This window comes from Lepidochelys kempii, chromosome 12 (genome assembly GCF_965140265.1).
Source record: "Lepidochelys kempii isolate rLepKem1 chromosome 12, rLepKem1.hap2, whole genome shotgun sequence".
Taxonomy (NCBI): domain Eukaryota; kingdom Metazoa; phylum Chordata; order Testudines; family Cheloniidae; genus Lepidochelys; species Lepidochelys kempii.
In genome coordinates, this window is record NC_133267.1 from 7,840,787 (window position 1) to 7,865,860 (window position 25,074).

At 44.8% G+C, this 25,074-nt stretch overlaps 1 protein-coding gene across 4 annotated transcripts in view; it reads right to left on the bottom strand.

Annotated features, from left to right (window-relative positions):
• The window catches only part of NLRC5 (NLR family CARD domain containing 5), a 92,255-nt gene that overhangs the window by 60,630 nt on the left and 6,551 nt on the right, over nucleotides 1-25,074 (bottom strand). Inside the window, exons 2-7 of one of the 4 annotated variants that reach the window (XM_073307451.1) lie at nucleotides 22,437-22,574; nucleotides 21,497-21,791; nucleotides 18,761-18,826; nucleotides 10,090-10,158; nucleotides 4,773-6,528; nucleotides 3,732-3,815 (exon numbers count right to left, since the gene is read on the bottom strand). In XM_073307451.1, the coding sequence (XP_073163552.1) occupies nucleotides 3,732-3,815; nucleotides 4,773-6,528; nucleotides 10,090-10,158; nucleotides 18,761-18,826; nucleotides 21,497-21,791; nucleotides 22,437-22,544 (2,378 nt within the window). In that variant the 5' untranslated portion in view covers nucleotides 22,545-22,574. Of the gene's footprint in view, nucleotides 1-3,731; nucleotides 3,816-4,772; nucleotides 6,529-10,089; nucleotides 10,223-13,797; nucleotides 13,820-18,760; nucleotides 21,458-21,496; nucleotides 21,792-22,397; nucleotides 22,575-25,074 lie in introns of those variants that run through there. The other 3 variants (XM_073307453.1, XM_073307452.1, XM_073307454.1) reach the window with 3 other exon arrangements.

Sequence of the window (25,074 nt, forward strand, 5' to 3'; positions counted from 1 at the left end):
CCTCGTCATCTCACATACACTCTTTGGGGCAAGGGCTAGCTCTTTGTTCTGTATTTGTACAGTGCCTAGCCCTGATCCAGGTGCTACCAGAATGCAAATGTAGCACTCCTTGCAGGCAAAGCATGGCTCTGCAGCGCCTTGCCTCAGTTTCCCTTCTCACAGGGCCCCTCAAGAACTTCACACAATTCAAAAGGTAAAAACCAAATTCCTTTGCTGGGGTTCTACTTTATTAAGTCTAAATAAACTTGAAATAAAATCTGCCTAGCATGTAGTTTCTCCCCTCTGATTCAGATGGTAGCCCAGACCTCAGCTCAGGGAGCTAAGGGAAAGAATGACAGAGTTCCGAGAAGGATTCCTGAAGCAAGTGACTGCGGAAGAAGCTGCTGGAGATGTTGCTGAGAGCCCAGTCGTAAAAAATGGGGAACTTGATGGAATAATTAAAACGTGTAAAAGGGAAGTCAACTGTATTACTTATTGTAAACTTTAGTGCCCGGGTTTGCCCGTTGTGCAATCCTGTCAGGAAAGAACGAGGTTGCATTCACACTGATTTCTTTTACTGTATGTGATCAAGTGAAGGAGTAAGGCTAATGTTTGCAATTAAGCATGCTTATGCGGTCAAGTTAGTGCTGAAGAGGCACTGAAACCACACAGTGTGTGCATAAGGACACTTGGCCACAGAGTGGAATAATCACAACTGTTCAGCTCAGTCATGCACACCAAGGTCCTACTGTGGTTGTTAAAACAAGGAGAAGAGGCATGGAATATTTATACAGCTGTTCCGGCCTTCTGGAGAACAACGGTTCTTGAAGGGACTTTGCATTGTATAATGGACTGTTAAAACATGTTTAAAGAGCACCAAAGATTACAAAGAGACTTTATATAAATTATATTAACTTTAGACTGGACATTTCAGCAGCTAGCTTGATGTTGATGGAGAAACTGCAAATTAAACAAGCATTAATTGCACACTTGGCCAACGGACGCACCATAAAGGGGTCCACAGAAAGGGTCTTGTGGAGATAAGCTGCTGACAGAGCAGGCCAGCCAGTGTTCAAGGTGTGTCCCAAGATGGGTGTACCAATAGTTATGGCCTAACGTGTCTTACACTAGCTGGTGTGACAAGATGTATTACAGGAAAATCCCAGTCTCAGTTGCAAGAACTCAAAAGCTGATGCCTTGTTCCCTGATGGGATGGTAAGAGAGGATGACTCTCCTTTTGGTTGGATATTTTGAATCTTCAGAAGAAGTCAACATGCCAGAACCTCCAAAAAGAGGAACCAAGTTGGACCAGCCAGGAGAAATAGGATAAAACGACTGGTGTCCTTCAGCACATAATTTCTCAAAAGCTGAAGACACCTGGAAGAGAGAAGACAGTTCCTGGGCCAGCAATCTTGGAGTCCTCCTGGTGATACCAAAGACCTATCTCAGACAGACCACTTTAACGTCTCTTTCTATTTTCCAGCAGTTCAGGTTGCCTGTTAGCACACTGGGAAAAGACTATAGCTGTATCTATCCTTTACTCAATCTGTGTTTGCATGTCAAGTCCTGCTGTGGACAATTACTGAGCTGAAAGCTGTTTTCTGAGCAAAGACCTAGTGATAAGTAACACAGAGACTTTCTTTGGGAGATGTGATGGGGCGTCTGCCCCACAATGGTGGAGAAAGGTTTAAAAACAGTCTTGGGGAGGCTGTGCAGCAGACAACCAACCAGAGAGGGGCTGCAATGAGCAGCCAACCAGGGCAGAGCAGGCCCATATATAAGGAGAGCTGAAGGGTAGTGGAGCAGTTCCCTCTTGGGAGCCCAGGAAGAAAGGACTGGGTCCCTGAAAAGCTGAGGAAACTGCCAGCACCCTGGACAGAGCAATGCTGGACAGGGAGCTCCAGCCTGACTGGCTGGAAGACTGAAGCCCTGATAGAGGGGCAGAGAAGGGGCTAGGGCTAGGGGAAGTGGCCCACAGAAAGGGATGGCAGGGGTTGAAGGAGACGCAATGTGTGGCTGTCGCCTAGAGGGTCCCTGGGTTGGGACCTGGAGTAGAGGGTGGGTCCAGGTCTTCCTCGCCCCCGCTTGCCACTGAGGGAAGTGGCCAGTGAAGGGCTGCAGTTTGCCACTGGGGCAAGTGGCTAGAAGCTTGGGCTGCAGTCGGCCACAGAGGTGAGTGGCTGGACAGAGGACTGCTGCCCCCCAGGAAGGAAAAGAGAATAGAATGGGGCTTGGCTGGAGGCCTGTGTCCTGAAGAGGACGCCACAGTCCTTGGGGTGCTGCGGGTCTGGAGCAGAAGTCACGGTGGCGAGACACCACCAGAGGAAGGTGCCCTGCAAAAAGACAGAGCTAATTCCCAGAACAACCAGCAGGAGGCACCATAGTGGTGAGTCCCGCCCTGTTACATGAGACAACCCAAATCAGTCAATTGGTCGCTTCCTGAAATTGAGTACCTAATTAGTAAGGAAGTATACATGCTTGTGTGTGTGTTGTCACAGAATTACAGCATGTGTCTTTGTTTTGGACCAGGTTCCAACCAAGACTGTTGTAATGTAGCTTTAAAACTGAACAAGTTACTGTTGTTAACAAAGATTTCAGAACTGCACGTCTACCATATACCATAGTTAATGGTAGACTGCCTTTGAAGTTCTAGGTGTATACAGACATAAAATGAGATCAGGGTTGACCTCTGTTGCATAGACGCTTGGTATGACAATGGAAGGGGGTTTTCCATCACATAATAAATCCATCCCCTTGAGAGAAGGTAGCTAAGTTGATGGAAGAATTCTTTTGTCAACCTAACAGAGTCTACACTGAGGCTAAGGTCAGCTTGACTATGTCTCTTGGGGGTGTGAATTTTTCACACTTCTGAGTGATGTAGCTATGTCAACCTAAATTTTAGGTGTAGACCTAAGTGTGCAAACTTCTTGTACTGGACTCAGTCTATCAAAAATGTAGGGGTTTATTTTAGGTAGTTAGGAGTGTTAGGCAGATCTTGGGGCTAAAATAATTCATTGATAAATAGGTAACAAGGATTTGACTACTACAGGTCCATGGAGACAATGCACCATGTAATCAGTGATACACGTGAGATATATTGATCATATTTTTGTCCTCTGGACAGACGGCTTAAACTGTCATATAGATTTCCACCACAACTCCAACAACTGCTACCCATCCATTAAACACTCTCTGGAACACGCTCACATTAGCATCAACCTCTTGGACACCACAGTCAGCTTCAACAGTGGAACCCGACAGACAACCCTAGACAAGTAACCCACGGATCACCACACCTACCTCCATTGACCATCCTTCCTATGCTGTACAGATATTAGGGTTGGTCAAAAATTTTCCATAGAAGCATGGTTTTAGGGAGGGGGTTGGGAGGGGGGGTTGGACAAATAATTGGATTTTCAACTTAACTCATTTTTTTGCAGAAAGTGTCTCTGCTTTCCTCAAAAAAATTGATTTTTTTTTTGGAAAACCTGAAAACCAAAAAGCTATCTCCTGGCATTTGATAGCAATGCACAGAAGGTATCCTATACAATCACATTTTTCATGGATTTCTATTTTTGTGCAGCACTATAAAATGCAACAGATTATATTTTAGACCACATCAACCAGAGCAAAAGATTTAAAATACATATGACATAAGATGGTGGTACAAAACCCAAAGGGGAACCCATTCCCTATTCCTATTCAGCACTAGAGCAAAGTAAGATGGGTTGACCCTAATATTAAATGCTTACTCTAGTTTCTTCAGACTCTTGATCTTCGGTAAGCTTTTGGAAAGAGCAGCTGCAAATTCATCACCATATTTCCTGCTCCTAAAGCTAAAACAATAAAAAAAGTGGGCTAAAACATGATAGAAAAAAAATAAAGAGTTCTGTTTTGTTCTAACATTATCTATGATCCAGTCACCTTATTGCATCATTTTTATTTCTAAACATATTAGTTCTTTAAATACAATTTCAACATAATCAAATGTACAAAGGGGGAAAGACTTTATTGACTTGCTTACTAAGACACTTCATGCAGTAGCTGTTACTAAACTGTGGAGACAGTATGACTGAGCATTCTGCTAGCCCTATGATAAAGATAAGTAATTCCTTATTTAAGGACATTTTCAGCTCACGGTTATATCAGTGAGCAGTGAAAATCTGACTCTTAAGAACTGGAAACAACTAATGGTTCCTGTGTGTAAAGCTATTGAAGTCAATGGAGTTAGACCAGGGATGAATTTTGTCTGAATGCTTTAAAGCGGTTATTGGAGAAACATACCTTTACACTATGGTAAATTAGTAGCACACAGTGACCTGGAATGCACGCAATCTTCAAAGTGAACTGAGCACTCATAAAAGGTATCAAATTGATGGCTCTGGAGATTGAAGTGCCTACTTTGCCCCCCTAGCTCCCGACCTGGAGGCTGTCAAGTACCAGCTTTAGAGATGTGATGGTAGTTCACTCTTAATCTTTGAGCTCTCCGCTGAACCGGCCCACTGCAATGGGGCACCTGTCCAGTAGAAACTGGACTGAGATAATAGATTCATTTCGTCTACAATATCTAATGGCAATCAGATGGGCAGCAAATTTGAGTAGCTATCAGTGCTGGCTGGCTGTGACCCAGCAACCCAGAGGTGAAATGCTTGGGACTTCATGGCTAGATATCTGAGCCCTTCGATGCTAGGTAATTTAGATACCCATTTCCCATTAATTTTAATGGTAAATGGGCATAGAAATCCCTTCAAAAATCTCAATCTAAATGCACATGTCTTTCATGCATTACTTACCTCAGGTGCTCTATATTTTTACAGCTGGCTAGAACCTCCAAACAATCTAATTCCATGGGGCAGCCTGCAAAATCCAAGTGAGTCAAATCCCGGCCACAGTTAATGATGAAAACCAAAGCTGAAACATCTAGAGGTGTCAATCTAAAGTTTCTAAATTCATATTTGAAATTTAACTGGCTCCCGACATGCTTGGCTAATTCAAGGTCTTGTGTTTCATAGGCGCAATGGCACAGCTCAATTATCTTAGGCCCCGTTAGATGGGTAGCTGCCAGCTTCTTCAATGACTGTAAGATAGCGGCTTGCTTGTCCCGCACCCACGCCTGATTTCGTTCAGCCAGCAGGGTAAGGAACGTCCTACACTCTTTCGACGAGAGGCCTGAGAGAAAGGTGTGAAAATTCTCCATGAATTCGGTCCTGGCTTCATTTTTTAAAGTCCACTTTGACTTCAGAGAGAACTTTTTCTTCAGGTAGTTTCCGTCAACTGCGTTATTTATCATCAGGTTCAGAGCGGCAAAGAATTCTTGAAGACTCAAGTGCACAAAGGCATGGCCGGCCTCTGGGAGGCTGTCACTCCTCTTGACCTCAAAGACAGTCAGCAACCCATGTAGGGAAGCAAACTCTTTAACATGCTCTGGGATATCATCGACATAAAACACAAGCTTCTTCTCTTCCAGGCCTTTCAGTGCAAGGTCACACAGGCCCAAAATGGCTGTCCTGTGGTTATTCAGCTGCGTGTCTTCACTCACAGTGCTCTCTGTCTGCTGCTTACTTATAAAGATGAGGAGCATTTTGATATAAAATTGGGTCATGGTCTGAGGAAGCTCCACCTTTGACAAACGCTTCCTCAGCAAATATTCCAAACAGACGCAGACGATGCAGCACAAGGCAGGGATCAAGCACATGCTCAGAAGCTTGCTGTTGTTTTTCAGGTGAGCAATGGCCTGCTCTTTGAAGGAATGTTGGTGGAAGTAGTGGCTGACATACTCTTCAACCTTCTCGCGGTCAAATCCCCAAATTTCTGCCAGCAGATCTGCTCTGTTTAACAGAAAGTCAGGTAATTTCTTAGGCCGACTGGTGACCAGCACTGTGCACCCAGGGAGAAGTTTTCCAAAGCAGAAATTGGCAAACAGCTCTGATATGGACATAGGCCTGTGGAGGGCAGGGCTTAAACAAGGTGAGGATGGCTGGCTTATGTTCCCCACAAATTCATCCAGCCCATCGAAGATGAACAACACGCGCTGGGCGTTCTCCAGGAGGTGCTGAAATACTGCATCAGGGCAATCTTCTGGCTGAAGGAGCAAGTCAAACAAAAGCTCCTTTAAAGTCAGCTTTCTGCTGATCAGATTCAGCTGCCTAAACTCAAAGAGAAAAGTAAACAGAAATTGATGCAAGGCTCCTTCTGCCCACTTCTGGCAAAGCCTATGCATCAGCATGGTCTTTCCCATCCCCGGTTTCCCAAACAAAAGGATAACCTTGGTGGTACCCAAGCTAACGACACTTTCAAACAGGTCTGAGACTTTCACAGCCGTGTCCACACATTCCTCTGCTTCCTGCATGCCTGCCAAGTCCTCTCTGGGTTTATCTGCTCTCTCCTTTAGTCGGGAAGCTTTACTCTGCCGGATGACTACGTTGACGAAGGCTTGGCTGAAAGCTGGTGTCTGTACTTGTCCCAGGACAGCTGCTCCTGCTGCTCTCTCATTTCCATACCTTTGGCACATTGAAGTAATGATGAGATGCCGGTACCTTTCAGCTGAATCTGAGAGACACAGAATGACAGAGAGAGTGTGTGTGAGAGTGGTAATGGGAAACAGCTATATCAGCTTCATGAAAAGTGATCTTCACCGTACTAAACACAGTGAGACCGTGGAGCTGTGCTTGTTCATATAGGATCTGACCTGTTGCTTAACCACTGAAATAGATCCTGATTTGCATTGGGAGGTTCATGGTATCAAGTACTTCTCCCCCCGCCCGGCAGATCTATTTGCAAAGTCCATGTGATTCTTTACCTATGTAATTTTTTAAAAAACTCCATGCTTAAACTTGCATTTAAAACAATAAATCCATACCAGCAGCCCTGCAATCGCAAAGCAGTATATCCAGCCCAGCAACCGTACACCAAGTAATTAGTAAACAAAGCAGCACTTTTGTGCGACCTTGCAATAACAAACCACAGGCATGCACAATTACATAGCGTTATTTGCCAAAGTAGCGTGTCTTCTATCCTCTGCCTCATGGACCTGGTTTTATGGATTCACACTTCTCCCTCACCCAGTATGGGGAGTAAGACAAGCTCACAGCTCAAACAGAAGTTATGGGCTTGATGCAGAAATTACTGGATGAGGCTCTCTGCCCTGTGTTGTGCAGGAGGTCAGACTAGATGATCATAAAGGTTCCATCTGGCCTTAAAATCTATGGATCTATAAAATTAGCCAAGGGTTAGAAAATGTCCCCATTAGGACCCCAGTGGCTGTTTCAGAAATACACAAAATAGCCTTGTCGTCTTCTGAGCAATCTCATCAATTCTCTGTATGGAACTCAGCCCAGTAACACACTGATGAACTCTGAGGAAAGGTGTTCTCTGTTGAGATCCCTCCCAGAGACACTAGACTATTTTTATTTCAAACAAGATCCTAGGGTGTTTTGTTAGGCTGCCAAGAACGCAGGAGATAAAGGGCAATGACTACAACCTAATAGGTGTTCACTCCCTCAGGAGAGCAGAGTCCCTTACAGATGGCATCTGCATGTATTTCTCTTTTTTATTATAGATATTGTATGTAGTGATGCCAATAGTTAAGGTTGCCTGACATTTCCCATTATAAGACCCTATTTTCAGTTTCTTCTAACTTTGCCAAACTTTAGGCTGAAATTTCCCATGCTGGGTGTCTGCCTCAGGATGAATCTTTTGAAAAAATGTCAGCTAAAATGGCTCAACCATTTCTGTTTTAAAAAAATCCTTATAACCACATCACTGAGCAGCTGTAGTATAGCCATGCTTTGAAGCAGGGGGACTTGACATTTGACTTTTAGGTGGCCTTTTGCTGTGCCTGTGGAAAATTTGCCCAAATGTGGCCAAGTTATTAGCCTCTGAAAAAATCTCAGTTCCCACATGCTTAGTAGGACTTTGTTAGCGTTTGGCAGCTAAATTCTCTGAAAGTTACATCTGCACTGAGATGCTCCATCCCCTCACAGCTCCTATCTGTGATCAGCCTGCACATGCGCCATCCGCACAGAGCAACTGAGCATGCTCCAGCCAAGGCTGCAAGGGATGAGCTGGACTTCCTGTGACATTGCTCCTCCTGGTAGCTGATGTAGCGGCAGGCGCTGGAATTGAGAGCAGGGAGACTCTGCCTCTCCTGTGTTCTCAGAGCTACCCTTGCTCGTGCCCAGGTAGCATGGAGGAAAAGGAAGACACAACCTGGCTCAAATGCAGAGAGGTGAGGAATGGGGGTTGGGGAAGGATATGAGCTAGAGCCAGAAGGGGAGGAAAGAGGCAGGAGTAGAAAGAGGCAGAAGATGAAGTAGGAGTAGGAGCTGTGGAGGGGTCAGGATAGCTGCAGGGGTGGGACAACAGGTGCAGGAGCAGGGGGCAGAGGAAGGAGTTGGGGGCAGGAGCTGGGGTGTTGATAGCCAGGTTGGCGGAGGGGCTGGAGAGGGAGCAGAAGGAGACAGGGAGAAATGGGAGGGAGGGAGAAGGGGCAGAAGAGTCCATAACTAGAGTTTACTTGCCTCCAGTAATTGAGGAATTGAATCCATGAGTTCTGAGTCTCAACATTGCCTTGCTGTCTAGCAAATAGGTGTGAAACATACAGGTAAAATGTGTGTCTCCATTCCCCTCTAGGGGAAGGTCCACATAAAAGATAAGTCTTCTACTGCTACCAGCTACTCCATTAGTTTGAATGGTAGAGGACTGTGCTGTGGATCTAAATATCCCAGCCAGGCTGCTGACCAAGATAGAGGATCGGTATGGTTCCACAAGATAGAATTTTGCTGGGTTTTATTTTTTCAATTTTTAAGTTTTTAAAAATCCCTAGAAATTACATTTAAAAAAAACTAAGTTAAAAGAATATGAAGGTTGCAAAGTCAAGCACCCAAAAGTTAGGCAATGCCAGAATTAGGGTTGCCTGTGCAACCTTAACTCATACCCACCTTGTGCATGTGCATTATGATACAGTCTTTAATTACAGTCATGAATTTGGATCCTGATCTGGGATCAGAGTCCAGCCCCCTCCAAGCTGAGAGTTGCCTAAATCCAACATTTTGCTTTGCACCCATTTCGGTTTCCACACAACTCTCCGAGTTCACAATGTGGTGGGATCAAGGCCTTGTTCTTGACCTCCTAAGACATGCCCCCTCTGAGAACACACTAGTACCTACTGGAAATGCTAGCTAGCTCCCTACAACCCCTGCTCTCTCCAGCCCCTTTGTTGCTTCCTATTGTGCACCAATGTAAGTCAGCTATAATTTGTCCATTAATGTTTTGTGGGTATTGGCTCAGGCCATATGGACAATGTTGGTGTTATTCTGTCTCACCTACAGTTTGTGGAAATTTATTTCCTCCTCTATTTCTCTGGGTTATGAAATCCTACAAGGGCATTTTCAAATGTGCCACACTAGCTCTGAAGGCATATTGGAGTTTTGTATTAAATGTGCATATTTCCTGAACTGGTTCCCCAGTCTAAAAAAATATAAAAAAATCTTTCATGCATAACAAGTTGTGAGATACCTTCTGGGCACGTAATTCCGTCAGAAGGTTTTTATTCTAGATTATTTTAATCCATTTTTTTCCAGAAGGGTTTTTATTGCACCTCTGAGCCAGTTTTTTGCAAACGTCTTTGTTCTTTTTAAGATCAGTTGCATATGAGATAATGCAGCTTCTCAACACAGGCTTCCCATAAGGATGATTTAGTGGTGCTTTTGATTTATTTACTGGCATGCAAGAAAAATAACGGACCCTTGGGTCAGTACTGTATGTGACTCATACAAAGTCAATAACTTGGCATTTCCCCCCAGATGAGCATAGAATCTCAGGCTTGGAAGGGACCTCAGGAGGTCATCTAGTCCCACTCCCTGCTCAAAGCAGGACCAATCCCCGATTTTTGTCCCAGATCCCTAAATGGCCCCTTCAAGGATTGAACTCCCAACCGTGGGTTTAGCAGGCTAATGCTCAAACCACTGAGCTTTCCCTCCCCACAAAGGAGAAAATCCATTATTGCATTGGCTGGGAATCGAACCCAGGTCAACTGCTTGTAAGGCAGCTACGCTCACCACTATACACCAATACAAACATGCTCCTGCATTGTTTGAGAAATCCACCTACCTAATCGTTGCTGTTTAGACTCTTTACCATTGGGATGAGAATTGCTTCCATGACGACGTCTTTCAAGTCCTGAAAGTTGAAAAGCAGCAAACATCTTAATGCAGCATTGTGAGTTTGAGATCACATGGTACATCATAGATTCATAGATTCATAGATATTTAGGTCAGAAGGGACCATTATGATCATCTAGTCTGACCTCCTGCACAATGCAGGCCACAGAATTTCACCCACCACTCCTAAAAAAGACCTCACACCTATATCTGTGCTATTGAAGTCCTCAAATTGTAGTTTGAAGACCTCAAGGAGCAGAGAATCCTCCAGCAAGTGACCCGTGCCCCATGCTACAGAGGAAGGCGAAAAACCTCCAGGGCCTTCCAATCTGCCCTGGAGGAAAATTCCTTCCCGACCCCAAATATGGCGATCAGCTAAACCCTGAGCATATGGGCAAGATTCATCAGCCAGATACTACAGAAAATTCTTTCCCGGGTAACTTGGATCTTACCCCATCTAAAAACCCATCACAGGCCATTGGGCCTATTTACCATGAATATTTAATTACCAAAACCATGTTATCCCATCATACCATCTCCTCCATAAACTTATCGAGTTTAATCTTAAAGCAAGATAGATCTTTTGCCCCCACTACTTCCCTCGGAAGGCTATTCCAAAACTTCACTCCTCTGATGGTTAGAAACCTTCGTCTAATTTCTAATCTAAATTTCCTAGTGGCCAGTTTATATCCATTTGTTCTTGTGTCCACATTGGTATTGAGTTTAAATAATTCCTCTCCCTCTCTGGTATTTATCCCTCTGATATATTTATAGAGAGCAATCATATCTCCCCTCAACCTTCTTTTAGTTAGGCTAAACAAGCCAAGCTCCCTGAGTCTCCTTTCATAAGACAAGTTTTCCATTCCTCGGATCATCCTAGTAGCCCTTCTCTGTACCTGTTCCAGTTTGAATTCATCTTTCTTAAACATGGGAGACCAGAACTGCACACAGTATTCCAGGTGAGGTCTCACCAGTGCCTTATATAACGGTACTAAAACCTCCTTATCCCTACTGGAAATACCTCTCCTGATGCATCCCAAGACGACATTAGCTTTTTTCACAGCCATATCACACTGGCAGCTCATAGTCAACCTATGATCAACCAATACTCCAAGGTCCTTTTCCTCCTCCGTTACTTCTAGTTGATGCGTCCCTAGCTTATAACTAAAATTCTTGTTATTAATCCCTAAATGCATGACCTTACACTTCTCACTATTAAATTTCATCCTATTCCTATTACTCCAGTTTACAAGGTCATCCAGATCCTCCTGTAGGGTATCCCTGTCCTTCTCTAAATTAGCAATACCTCCCAGCTTTGTATCATCTGCAAACTTTATTAGCACACTCCCACTTTTTGTGCCCAGGTCAGTAATAAAAAGATTAAATAAGATTGGTCCCAAAACTGATCCTTGAGGAACTCCACTGGTAACCTCCCTCCAACTTGACAGTTCACCTTTCAGTAGGACCCGTTGTAGTCTCCCCTTTAACCAATTCCCTATCCACCTTTCAATTTTCCTATTGATGCCCATCTTATCCAATTTAACTAATAATTCCCCATGTGGCACAGTATCAAACGCCTTACTAAAATCTAAATAAATTAGATCCACTGCGTTTCCTTTATCTAAAAAATCTGTTACTCTCTCAAAGAAGGAAATCAGGTTGGTTTGGCACGATCTACCTTTTGTAAAACCATGTTGTATTTTGTCCCATTTACCATTGACTTCAATGTCCTTAACTACCTTCTCCTTCAAAATTTTTTCCAAGACCTTGCATACTACAGATGTCAAACTAACAGGCCTATAATTACTTGGATCACTTTTTTTCCCTTTCTTAAAAATAGGAACTATGTTAGCAATTCTCCAATCATATGGTACAACCCCTGAATTTACAGATTCATTAAAAATTCTTGCTAATGGGCTTGCAATTTCGTGTGCCAATTCTTTTAATATTCTTGGATGAAGATTATCTGGGCCCCCCGATTTAGCCCCATTAAGCTGTTTGAGTTTCGCTTCTACCTCAGATATGGTGATGTCTACCTCCATATCCTCATTCCCATTTATCATGCTACCATTATCCCTAAGATCCTCTTTAGTCTTATTAAAGACTGAGGCAAAGTATTTGTTTAGATATTGGGCCATGCCTAGATTATCCTTGACCTCCACTCCATCCTCAGTTTTTAGCGGTCCCACTTCTTCTTTCTTTGTTTTTTTCCTATTTATATGACTATAGAACCTTTTACTATTGGTTTTAATTCCCTTTGCAAGGTCCAACTCTACTTGACTTTTAGCCTGTCTCACTTTATCCCTACATATTCTGACCTCAATAAGGTAGCTTTCCTTACTGATCCCTCCCTTCTTCCACTCCCTATATGCTTTCTGCTTTTTCTTAATTACCTCTCTAAGATGCTTGCTCATCCAGCTTGGTCTACAACTCCTGCCTATGAATTTTTTCCCCTTTCTTGGGATGCAGGCTTCCGATAGCTTCTGCAGCTTTAATTTAAAATAATCCCAGGCCTCCTCTACCTTTAAACCCATAAATTCTTCATTCCAATCCACTTCCCTAACTAATTTCCTTAATTTTTGAAAGTCAGCCCTTTTGAAATCAAAAACCCTAGTTGCAGATTTATTTTTGTTAATCCTTCCATTCAGTTTGAACTGAATTAGCTCATGATCACTTGAGCCAAGATTATCCCCTACAACCATTTCCTCTATGAGATCCTCATTACTCGCCAAGACCAGATCTAAAATGGCATCCCCTCTAGTCGGTTCAGCAACTACTTGTTGAAGGAATCCATCAGCTATCGCATCTAGGAAAATCTGAGCCCTATTATTATTACTAGCACTCATCCTCCAGTCTATATCTGGGAAGTTAAAGTCTCCCATGATCACACAGTTTCCATTAGTATTTACTTTATTAAAAACATTAAAAAGGGCTCTATCCATATCCAAATTAGATCCCGGTGGTCTATAGCACACCCCAAGCACTATCCTAGGGGAGGCTCTAATAGTTTTCTTCCCCAATTTAATTATTGCCCAGACAGACTCAGTCATATCCATTTCATCGCTTCTTATTTCTTTACATTCTATCTCATCATTGATATACAGTGCTACTCCACCACCTTTACCTTTATTTCGGTCTTTCCTAAACAGCACATACCCTTCAATACCTGTAGCCCAGTCATGACTACTATTCCACCAGGTCTCTGTTATACCTATAATATCTGGTTTCACTTCCTGCACCAGTAACTCTAGTTCCTCCATTTTGTTACCTAGGCTCCTTGCATTAGTGTACAAACATCTTAATTTTTGCTGTTTGGCCTCACTCACATTCTGTACCCTATTAGGCACGGTTATTTTACTACCAGTATAACCTATTAGACTTGTATCTACACTGCCCTTCCTCCTACCTACAGCTGTATCCACTCTTACTTCATTTTCTTTCCACTCTATGCTAAATTCTGGCGTGGAGATTACCTGGACATCTCCCAACCATCTCCCCCAAATTCCTAGTTTAAAGCTCTCTTAATCAGTTGTGCCAGCCTCCATCCTAGAAGTCTATTTCCTTCCCTACTCAGATGAAGTCCATCCCGAGAGAACTGTCCTCTATCCATGAATGCCTCCCAATGGCCATACATCCCAAAGGTAAAATCCCAAAGGTACATCCATGAGGTAAAAGCATGCCTATATGGGGATGGATAATAGAACGTCAACATCACCTGATTTGTGGGGGTAACACTCATTTGTGCTTCATGTATCAGGGAGAGGGTGTAAATTCTGTCACTTTGATCCCACAGTTGACTGGATGCATAAAAATTTCAGTGTAACATTAGAGGCTGTTTGTGGGTTTGAAATATCTTCACTGGCAACACTTTAAATTAAAAGGGGTATTTATAAAAAAAAAGTGTTCAGACTTAGAAAACGGGTTGTCTGATGATTTCGACGGATCCTTTCACCATTTGTTAAGACGCACGGTGCTAAGACCCTTTGATCACCAACACATTAACCAGACCATTCTCTGAGGGACTGTTACGAAGTGCACGGAGACTGCCAATATACATTCTTAGACTCCAAGGCCAGAAGGGTCCATTGTGAGCATCTAGTCTGGCCCCCTGTACAACACAGGTAGTAGGAACTTCCCTGAATTAATTCCTCTTTGCACTACAGCAGGTCTTTTAGAAAAACATCCAATCTTGATTTCAGAATTGCCAGTGATCGAGAATCCAAGTGTTGCGATGGCCAATAGTCCTCATTGTTCCTTATTGATTGTCTGTCTGAATTTGTCTAGCTTCCATTGCCAGTCATTGGATCTTATTTTCTCATTGCCAGCTAGACTGAAGACAATACCAGTCAGCATCATAAGCAGCACCCAGAGTGCACCAGCTGCTTAACAAAACCATTTGCTTGGTTAAAGCGCCTCAAAATTCCTAACTGTAATTTATATCCAGGTTAAAAACTGGAGGGATGCCCGGCTAACTGGGGTTTGATCATCTTACACTGGTCCAATTTGGAGTAGAGTGACAGAGACAGTTTGCCGCACACAGTGGCATGCGAATGGATTTCTACCTAAGCATGGGAGCATTGGCAGAGGAGAACTCACTGCACAGGTAACACGGAGCCATGAATCGGTACCCCACCAGAGTTCCAAGGATGCCGTGGCTTGGAATGGGGAATGGGGGAGCCTCATTCAGTGGGAGGTCTTGAAAGCCTCCTAAGCTCTTTCTTGGGCTCATTAGAGGTAGCAATTATTTTCATGCAATCTAAGTGCATATTCCAGTCTCCCCACAAAGGCCATTCACCTTTAACAGGCAGACTTGCTCTGGATCAGGGAGAGAGGAGTCCCCCTTATGAGCCGTCTAGTTACAGTAGCGTTTTCAAGTGTCCATCACCATAGTACGGCCAGGCACAGCAGGGGCCGGATTCAGTTTTGCATCTGAATTTTCCTCCCTCCGGCTCTTTTTTTTTTTAAACCCTCTTTCCTAAGCAAGACAGAAACCTAATGAAGACTGAGCCAAACATCCCAACCGATGACATTCATGGGTGTCTAAAATCAGGCAGAATGAGTCCACCCACCAGCTGGGGATGTCGCCTGGCCTCTTGTGATGGATGTGTGTGCGCAATTCCCCAGTCCCTGACAGAATCGGGTAGCGGAATTTATGAAATCTGGCCTGTTACAATGGAACATGGTTACAGCTCTCTCTCAATCTGCACCCCGCCCCAAAAGCCTTTCCTTAGATTTCTTCCAGGGTCAGACTCTGCACTTCCAGCTGCTTCTTCCAACTGTCTGTCTCTCTCACCATTTTTGTCTGTTTTCAGTTTCTCTGTGTTCTGCCTTCCCTCCCTTCCGTTCCTGCACACGCCTACTCAAAACAATACTCAGCAAACGCTCCTGGGTGGGTTCACATACTCCTGGTGGTTTAGGTTGGGGTTTATCCTTTACAGTTATGTTAATTGAAAGATGTGTTCACACCTATCAATCTCAATGAGGTTTTAACTCACTCCATAACAAGGTTTCACCTAGCTCCTAACATTACTGATAAAGGATATCTCTCATTGCTATTAGTTATTTATATTATAGGAGCCCCAATTGGGATCAGGGCCCCCCATGATGCAAGGTGGTGCACACATACATAGTAAGAGGCAGTCCCTGCCCCCAACAGCTTACAGTCTAAAGAGACCTGAGCTGGGCAGACAAAATTTTAAAGGGCCAGGACTTTGCCATACTGAGATTTTGTAGGGAGAAGTGGATTCAGAGGTATAGGTATTGTAGTCTTAAAAATTCCTCTCAACTGTACATTATATAAGGAAGTAGTCAGAGGTAAGTTGTGTAGGATGTGGTTTTGAATATGTAGAAGAGAGCGAGTCTTGCGGATTCAAGACTGCAGTAATAGATCCAAACGCTGCACACTGTACCACAGAAAACAGCCCACAATGTCCTTAACCTTTCCATAACCACACTGTAATTTAGGCATCTTGGTCCCAATTTGCAGTCATGTTTGCGCACACACAAACGCAGGCCAATTTTATGCAGGTGCTTGCTCCGCGTGCACGCACAGTTCTGGGGATACGAGGACTGCATGGCTATCTAGCTGTGTGTGTGTAAACCCTCAAGTGCAAAACATAGGTGTGCGTTGCACATGCACAAATGACAAGACATCAGGGCCACTGGCAATAGTGACTCAGAGCCACATGCTGCCTGGCACCCTGCAGGAGCTACGTGTTCCTACGAATTTGAACCTCAGGTTACGTCTACACTAGAAACACTGCAGCGGCACAGTTGCTGGGGCTCTTCCGGCGCTGTAGTAAACCCACCTCTCCGAGAAGTGGTTGCTAAGTCGACAGAAAACTTCTTCCATGTGAATTGTTCACACCCCTGAGCTACGTCGCTGGGTTGACCTAATTTTCCAGGCCTTAGGGTATGTCTCCACTACAGTGCCTCTCCCAGCACAGCTGCGTAATGTAGTGTAGTCCAGAGTGCAGATGCAGCCTATGTTGATGGAAGGGTTTTTCCCATCCGTGTAGGAACACCACTTCCCCAGTGTAGCTGCATCTGGACTGGGGAATAGATCGGCAAAACTGTGCTACTCAGTGGTGTGGGTTTTTTCACACGCACGGCCAATGCAGCTGTGTCAGCCTAACTTTTAAGTACCTTAGCCAGTCTCTAAATTCACAGACCGACGTACGCCTGGCTGGAGCCCAAAGCAGGAGTCACTGTATGAACCAAAGGCTCTGAACCGGGAGTAGGCCTGGCTTTCGCAGAACAGCAATGCGCCAGGTGTCAGCGAACCAAGTCAGCGCATCCCTGACTGGGCAAAAACACACGGATCTCTCAGGTAACTGTGTAAACACATTCTTAAGGGATGGTACAAGAACACATCGACCCCTCGTAAGATAAGGAGGGGATGACAGGATAATGGATGAGGATGTTCTAACTAGCAGGTACAAGGGCGGTAACTAACATCCGGAGTGTAATACGTAACTTGTTTGTATCCATGTATAAAAGAAGTCCTACGGGGGGCATTGCTGTCCTGCCTAGGGGACAGCATCCTGGTGTGCCAATTAGCCCGGTGCCATTGTTGTGGGCACACATGTGTGAGTGTACATGTAACCATTGAGCCAAGGCACTAGGCCTGTGCTTTGCTGACAATAAACCTGGCCAAGTGCCTTCGCCACCGAACACAGCCAGTGGTCTTTCTTGACAAATAACACTGAGGTCTCCCGAAGGGGTAAGCGGCATTAACTGCCAGTGCAGCTGGCATCGGAGTGCCGAGCACAGGAGCACGGAGTAGCTGTAACAAGTTAGCAGCCCTCACCACTCTCCTCAGCACTTAACAACACTAATGGGAACTTCGTAGGCAATTGGAGAGCACAGCGGCCTTCTGCTCAATTATTTCTCTACCATGCAAAATCACACTTGGCCACTGACTTTCAGCCTGTCCCTGTCCAAGCACGGAGCCCTACACAGCAATCAACTTGCACTGTTCTCAGACACTCATTGACACCCCAGGTTTCAAAAATTCAGCTATACGTGCTCTGTCTGCAGATTTTTTCACGTTGCAGAGCACAGAATACAAAGGGTTCGTTTCAGCGTTTTTATTTCTAGTTACCTACACCTTTGAGGCGGATGCAGCAGTAAGGTGAGAGCTTTCTATATAAAAGCTAACCAACACCCAGCAAGCTTCTTCTGTCGCTGCTGGCTTGTGGGACAGTTGCCTCCCAGCTCAGGAAGTGATCGTGCTGTGGCAATATTTACCACAGCCTTTCTCCATCTGCTGTAATTCTCTTCAGGCGGGTGGGCGGGGAGGTGTGCCAGTGGTTTGATTTTTAGAAACCAAACACCATTCGAATGAGAGGCACCCACTGAGATTCTTTAGCGGTGTAACAGCCATCTAATAATACACAAGGCTTGGCACGCGGATGGCCGTTACATGGCTTCCACGAACCGCATGGTGGGGGTCATGTGTAACTGGGGTGTGTGGAGGAGTCTGAGCCTTTCCTGATACGTTGGATTAAAGGCCTCGCACTGACCTTTGGACCACAATCCGTAGTCAGGAAACCAGGCAGCCAAGCATTAAGCATCACTAAATCAGCATAAAACCCAAATGAGTTTCCTCAAACTAACCCTCAGTGAGGCCAGTCATTCAAATGCAGTGAATTAGCCAAAGAGGGTCATGTTATAATGCTCTGGGGCTAGGAGCTTCTCTAGACTGGAAAAACAAATCAGTAGACCACTGGTGAATTCAGGGCTTATTGGGTTTTTCTGAAACACGAAGAGGGAAATCAAAACCTTGGCAAATAGCTGCAACGTGTAGAGAATGAGAGAACACGGTACAAGCGGGTTCCCTCACAGTGCGTTTCTGTCTGGGCTCAGTTTGTGGCCTACTCTATGGTGGTTCCGACTATTGCAATGTCCTGGTCTTTGGCTCCACCCCCAAGTAGGGGTTCCCACCCTCCAGGGTTGTCCTGGAGTCTCCAGGAATTAAAGATTATGTCATGTGATGAAACCTCCAGGAATACGTCCTACCAAAATTGGCAACCCTACCCCCAAGACAGCTACCTCTCAGAGAGCTGGGAAGCTCCTAGAACGTTATCCCCTTGCATTCATGCCATAGATACCAGGCTTACCTCCAGGTTGAGAAGGAGACTGAGTACTTGCTCCTGCAAAGGCTTCTTGTTCCTGGTTTAAATTACCTACAATTATTAATTTAAAATAAAATTAGGATATTGCCAGTGCCTTCCTATAACGTGCTCCAAATGGGTTAGGCTCACCTGTTTGTGGCATTACCAGCCTGACAAAACCAAAGGTATGCAACATGCAAACACACACACACAGTGCTGCAAAGGAAACCCCGGTACAATGTCTGACTAGTGTCTAATAGTCTGCTGTGTTGCAAACAGGCATGGGGCACTGTGTCCCTCCTCATATGTGCCCTGACTCACAGTTAATCTTTTGCTCCCAGAGAGGTGTGAAGCTTCAACTTTTACACAATGCAGTTTGCTCTGATGGGACTCACAATATTTGCAGTACTAAACCTGCCTCAGCCTAAATTTGACCCACACTCTCATTTGTTAGGTAACCTGATTACTCCTGCATCACCTGGTTTCTGCATCACTCCAGAGTGGAAGCCTGGAGATTCTGGGCTGATGTTAAATTTTCAGTTTGCCATGGATTTTTGTATTGATGATACATTAATGATTAATGCATCATAGCTGTCAAGGAAAAGGCAGACGTTTCAGCAGCTGGTGGAGAATAGTTCAGGTTTTTGTTATCCAGGAATGTGTGGGAAATGTTTTTGGCTTGTGAGATAAGCACAACTGCTAAGCTAAATAGTTAACAATACAGAACTTATTAGGTACCAGAGTAAACACCCCAAAGAAATAAACAGGTGTTTTATTTCACAGCTGTTGCTTTAGGCTGCCTGCCTGCAGATTCAGACAGACGTCACTACACTGGTTTGTACATGGCTTCCATTTGGCAGTTTCTCTTCACAATCAGAACAACAAAACATTTTCCTTTTGAAATGAAAAAGACTCTGGAGCAAAGTTCTGTGGCAAGGAAAGGAGCTGGGGAAACTTCTGCAGAATCACAGACCCAGTTCAGGGTAAATGTTGATCACTGTATCATTAGTGATAAGTGAACCTCCAATGGTCTGGAGCTTTGGTCTGAATAAAGCTCAGCATTTATCAGAGAATCTTTGGTCTAAAAAACATTAAACTCCCAAGAACAGACTCTTTCTCCTGTCATTTCCAGCATTTGTTATTTCTGCTCAAGCTGGAAGTACAATGAGATCAGTTCAGTATTATGGTATTTCCATTTCCAGGGCCCAGCTGAAAGCAGGAAGCAGAGAGATGCATGTAGAAAGTCCCTGCGTTGTACTTGCCTGGTACCAAAAACCATGAACAATGACTATTTTAAATGATTACTTAATATTTGTATTACAGTAGCACTCAGAGGCGCCCATCACAATAATTGTATTAGACACTGTGAAATTAGGGTGACCAGACAGCAAGTGTGAAAAATGGGGACAGAGGATGGCAGGTCATAGGTGCCTATATAAGACAAACCCCTGAATATCGGGACTGTCCCTATAAAATCGGGACATCTGGCCACCCTATGTGAAATAAACACATGAAGACACAACTCCTGATCTAGAGATTTTACAACCTAAGAAACTTTAAAAAAACACCCCCACTAAACTCTGAGGCTAAACCTTGTTTTAGCTTGAACTCTGGATCAAAGAAAGTACAGGACAGTTCTTTTTAGCTTGTGGCTGGATTTAACCTTGTTCCCCTTTCCTTTTCTGTGTGGGTTGCTCCTGGTGCACTTGGCTATTCATGGAGGCAAACAGGGTTAATGTGCAATAACAAGACTGCCTGCATGACCAGCCTGCTTAGATAAGCTGTCAGTTATTTGCATAACCTCCTGCTAAGCAGGAAGCTGAGGGCTGAGGATATCCAACTGCTAAATAGAGAAGATACCCTCGGTGAAATCCTCGATCTACTGAAGTCGATGGGGCTCAAGATTTTACCCAATGTGTCAGGAACTATTAAATAAGAGTTTGGTGTCTGTAACACTCTGTGCGGTGGAATTCATTGTCAATGACAACAGCGTACGTGGAGGAAAGCCACCTCCCGTATTCCACTGTATGTATCAGACTGGGAAGACATTTCTTTTGATGTTTGCAAAGGGAGAAAACCACCTCAAGACCTTTGGAGGGCTATAAAGTCATAAAGATTGTGGGATAAATTGTTCTAGCGGGTGGGACATTCAATTATAATGATTTAAACAACAATATCAATATAATTATGCATGTGAAATAAAATGACTGATGTATATATTATAATCACTCTTTGTCCTCTCACCAAAGCTCTCAGGATCCGTATGGGGCAGAACACATTGTCATACCAGAGTCCCAATTTGGACTAGTCAATGCCCTGAGTCCTTCCAAAGCGATTTTGCCTCTGTGCACATTTCCAGTTTGGGAACTGGATGTTCTGATCATTCAGAGACAGGCCCTGATCCTGGAAGGTATTGAACACCCTCAACTCCCAGTTAGGTCAACAGGAATTGAGAGCGCTCAGTATCTTGCAGGATCAGGGCCAGAACGAGCAAAGTGGACACGGTCCAAACTGATCCATTTACTGTATTTCCATCCTAAAACATCCACTCCCATAATGCAAAATTCACTCCTGTCGAAGCCACTGGGCTGCACCAGGGACAAAGTTCACCCATCAGCTGTACTACTAGGAGTGGTGATGCTAGGGATCAAGGTTCTGGCTTCTTGTTTGGGAAGGAGCCAGTGGGGACTGTGTTTCAGTGTGAATTGCTACTGATCAACCCCCCAGCTCTTTCTCCTTTACCTTCTCCTGAGGCACTCATGAGTTGTATCTCCAGGTCCATGGGGAGGTTGCCTTCCATGCAGACGCACTGGATAAACTGCTTCCAAATGATCGGCCCTGCATTCTCAAGTGTGTCAAGGAGCAACAAGACCTTTTTTTTGCGGTCAGTGATTCCATCCACGTGGCTCAGGTCCATGTGAGGGAGGAAACGTTTGGCTTTCATAAGCAGCCACTCAGGGGTATGACTCAGGGACTCCACCAGCTGTGGCTGAGCATTTGCTATGGCCCTCTGGAGATCCATATCCTCCATCTTGGGCTGGAGGGAAGAAACTGGATTGGTTAGCAGTGGAATTGGGAATAATGGAAACCTGCTTTCACCCTAAGACTTCCAAATCACTACTGCCTACTGTTTGGTTAGGCTGCTTATACAAAACCCCATCTCTATTGTTCCCTTGCCCATCCATCCCCAGCCAATTGTCTGTTTCATTCACCTGCTGTTATTGTCAGAACCCTAGACTAGGAGCTCTTTGGGGCAGGGACGCTTTTTGGAGTGTGTGTTTGTACAATGCCTAGCACAATGGCAAGCCAATCCTCGTTTTGGGGGGCTCGGGGGCTTCTGCGCTAGAAATAAATAACAGAAGCAGAGTTATGTACAACTTCATCATCAATAACTTCACTGATAGGGCAAGTTGGGTCATAGTTCACACAGTGTCATAAAACAGAGCGGCTGGGAGGCTCTGGACTCCAGGAGTGGGGTTATATTTGCCTATTTGGGGGACTGATGCAGCCACTTTTAGTCACGCGCCATTGACGTCAGTGGGAATTGTGACACGTTCATGGCCCATTTGGCAACACAAAACCTGCCATGTCCATGTTCTACTCTCACAATCTTTTCTGCCCTACCCAACTGAAGATCTCCTACCTGCATCCTGAGATGGTCACTTTCTTTCTAGACATTTACATTTTCAAATGTAACTGTGGATTCTCCTCCATTTCCTGTAGAATTACCGGCCCCCGTAGACATCACACTTTCAATAGACATCGGTTCTTGGATGCATGTTTTGAGCATGTAAGTGGATGATTTGTCCTGTGCAGCCTCCTACGGAGAAAGAAGCGGACTGTTAACAGAGCAGGATATAAATACGCATGAACAAATACAAAATGACATATGCAATTACCAGCGTTTCGATTTAGGAGCTCTGTCTAGGAGAGCAGCAGGGGACTGGGACTAGTACTGGGCTACAGGGCCTTTCATCTCCAGGTGAACAGTTCAAATCCTGCCCACGTGAGTGGTGACCAAAGTGTTTTGCCCTGTGAGGACTGGGCTGGGAGAAATGAGTTGGTAGACTCAGTCTAGCTCCTTACACATCGGGTTTCATGTCCGTGTGCGTGAGACAGTTTTATCTCGAGATTAGAAGAGGGCAGCACTGGATTCTATTTTCAGCTCTGTCACTGTGTGACCTTCCGCAAGACGCTTTGTCTTTTTGTACCTCCGTTCCCACGTGGAGATCACAGCAGCCGAGGTGCTCTGAGGCCTAGTTCACGCCTGGATGGTGCTTTCAGAGGCGCAGTGCTACAGAACTGCGAAGCTCTAGTAAAGCCACCAGCCCACCACAACTGGCTTGTGGGTTATTTTGGCAGGGAGGCTAAGAAAGGAAGAGGCCATGGAGACTGAATTACCTTCTATCCCCTGTTGGGGGTGGGGGCGTCCCTCCAAGCCCAGGGCTGAAACATACTGATGGTGGCTCAGACTGAGGAAACTTGTACTGTTACTCTGATACCCTTCACTAACATTATTTAATCTATTTTAGGGCTTAATATTGGCCCCCATCTCTGTCGGATCTGAGACTTCCCCAGGTAGGCTCCCTATACTTTGGATTGGTCTCCTAGGCTACTCATCTAACATCTTTCACCATCGGTCATTTCACTTGCCAACTAAAAAGATGAGACTGGATGAGTCCCAGCAACAGCCTGAGTGTGCATTTTGTGCAAGCCAGGGAATATTCCATTGCAGAATTTGTTCTGTGCAATTCTGGGAGCATAAAGATGATGGGAGAAGACGTGAGTGAGTTTGTGGATCATGGTATAGACTAAGCGCCTGATCCAAAGCTCATTGAAATCAATGGAACGACACCCCTCAACATCAGGGGGCTTAGGGATCAGCCTTACAACACTGCCTCTATTTCACAGATGATGTGCATTTTTTGGCACAATCAGATTCAGATCTCAACAGGTGGAAATGCAGGGTAAAGCATTACTATTAACTCACTAAAAGAAAAGGAGTACTTGTGGCACCTCAGGCCCTACGCTACCAGCACTCCCAGCTACCTTCGAGACACCACTGACTTCCTAAGGAAACTTCAATCCATCGGTGATCTTCCTGATAACACCATCCTGGCCACTATGGATGTAGAAGCCCTCTACACCAACATTCCACACAAAGATGGACTACAAGCCGTCAGGAACACTATCCCCGATAATGTCACGGCTAACCTGGTGGCTGAACTTTGTGACTTTGTGCTTACCCATAACTATTTCACATTTGGGGACAATGTATACCTTCAGATCAGCGGCACTGCTATGGGTACCCGCATGGCCCCACAGTATGCCAACATTTTTATGGCTGATTTAGAACAACGCTTCCTCAGCTCTCGTCCCCTAAAGCCCCTACTCCACTTGCGCTATATTGATGACATCTTCATCATCTGGACCCATGGAAAAGAAGCCCTTGAGGAATTCCACCATGATTTCAACAATTTCCATCCCACCACCAACCTCAGCCTGGTCCAGTCCACACAAGAGATCCACTTCCTGGACACTACAGTGCTAATAAACAATGGTCACATAAACACCACCCTATACCGGAAACCTACTGACCGCTATTCCTACCTGCATGCCTCCAGCTTTCACCCTGACCACACCACACGATCCATCGTCTACAGCCAAGCTCTGCGATACAACCGCATTTGCTCCAACCCCTCAGACAGAGACAAACACCTACAAGATCTCTGTCAAGCTTTCTTACAACTACAATACCCACCTGCTGAAGTAAAGAAACAGATTGATAGAGCCAGAAGAGTTCCCAGAAGTTACCTACTACAGGACAGGCCTAACAAAGAAAATAACAGAACGCCACTAGCCGTCACCTTCAGCCCCCAACTAAAACCCCTCCAACGCATTATTAAGGATCTACAACCTATCCTAAAGGATGACCCAACACTCTCACAAATCTTGGGAGACAGGCCAGTCTTTGCCTACAGACAGCCCCGCAACCTGAAGCAAATACTCACCAACAACCACATACCACACTACAGAACCACTAACCCAGGAACTTATCCTTGCAACAAAGCCCGTTGCCAATTGTGCCCACATATCTATTCAGGGGACACCATCACAGGGCCTAATAACATCAGCCACACTATCAGAGGCTCGTATACCTGCACATCCACCAATGTGATATATGCCATCATGTGCCAGCAATGCCCCTCTGCCATGTACATTGGTCAAACTGGACAGTCTCTACGTAAAAGAATAAATGGACACAAATCAGATGTCAAGAATCATAACATTCATAAACCAGTCGGAGAACACTTCAATCT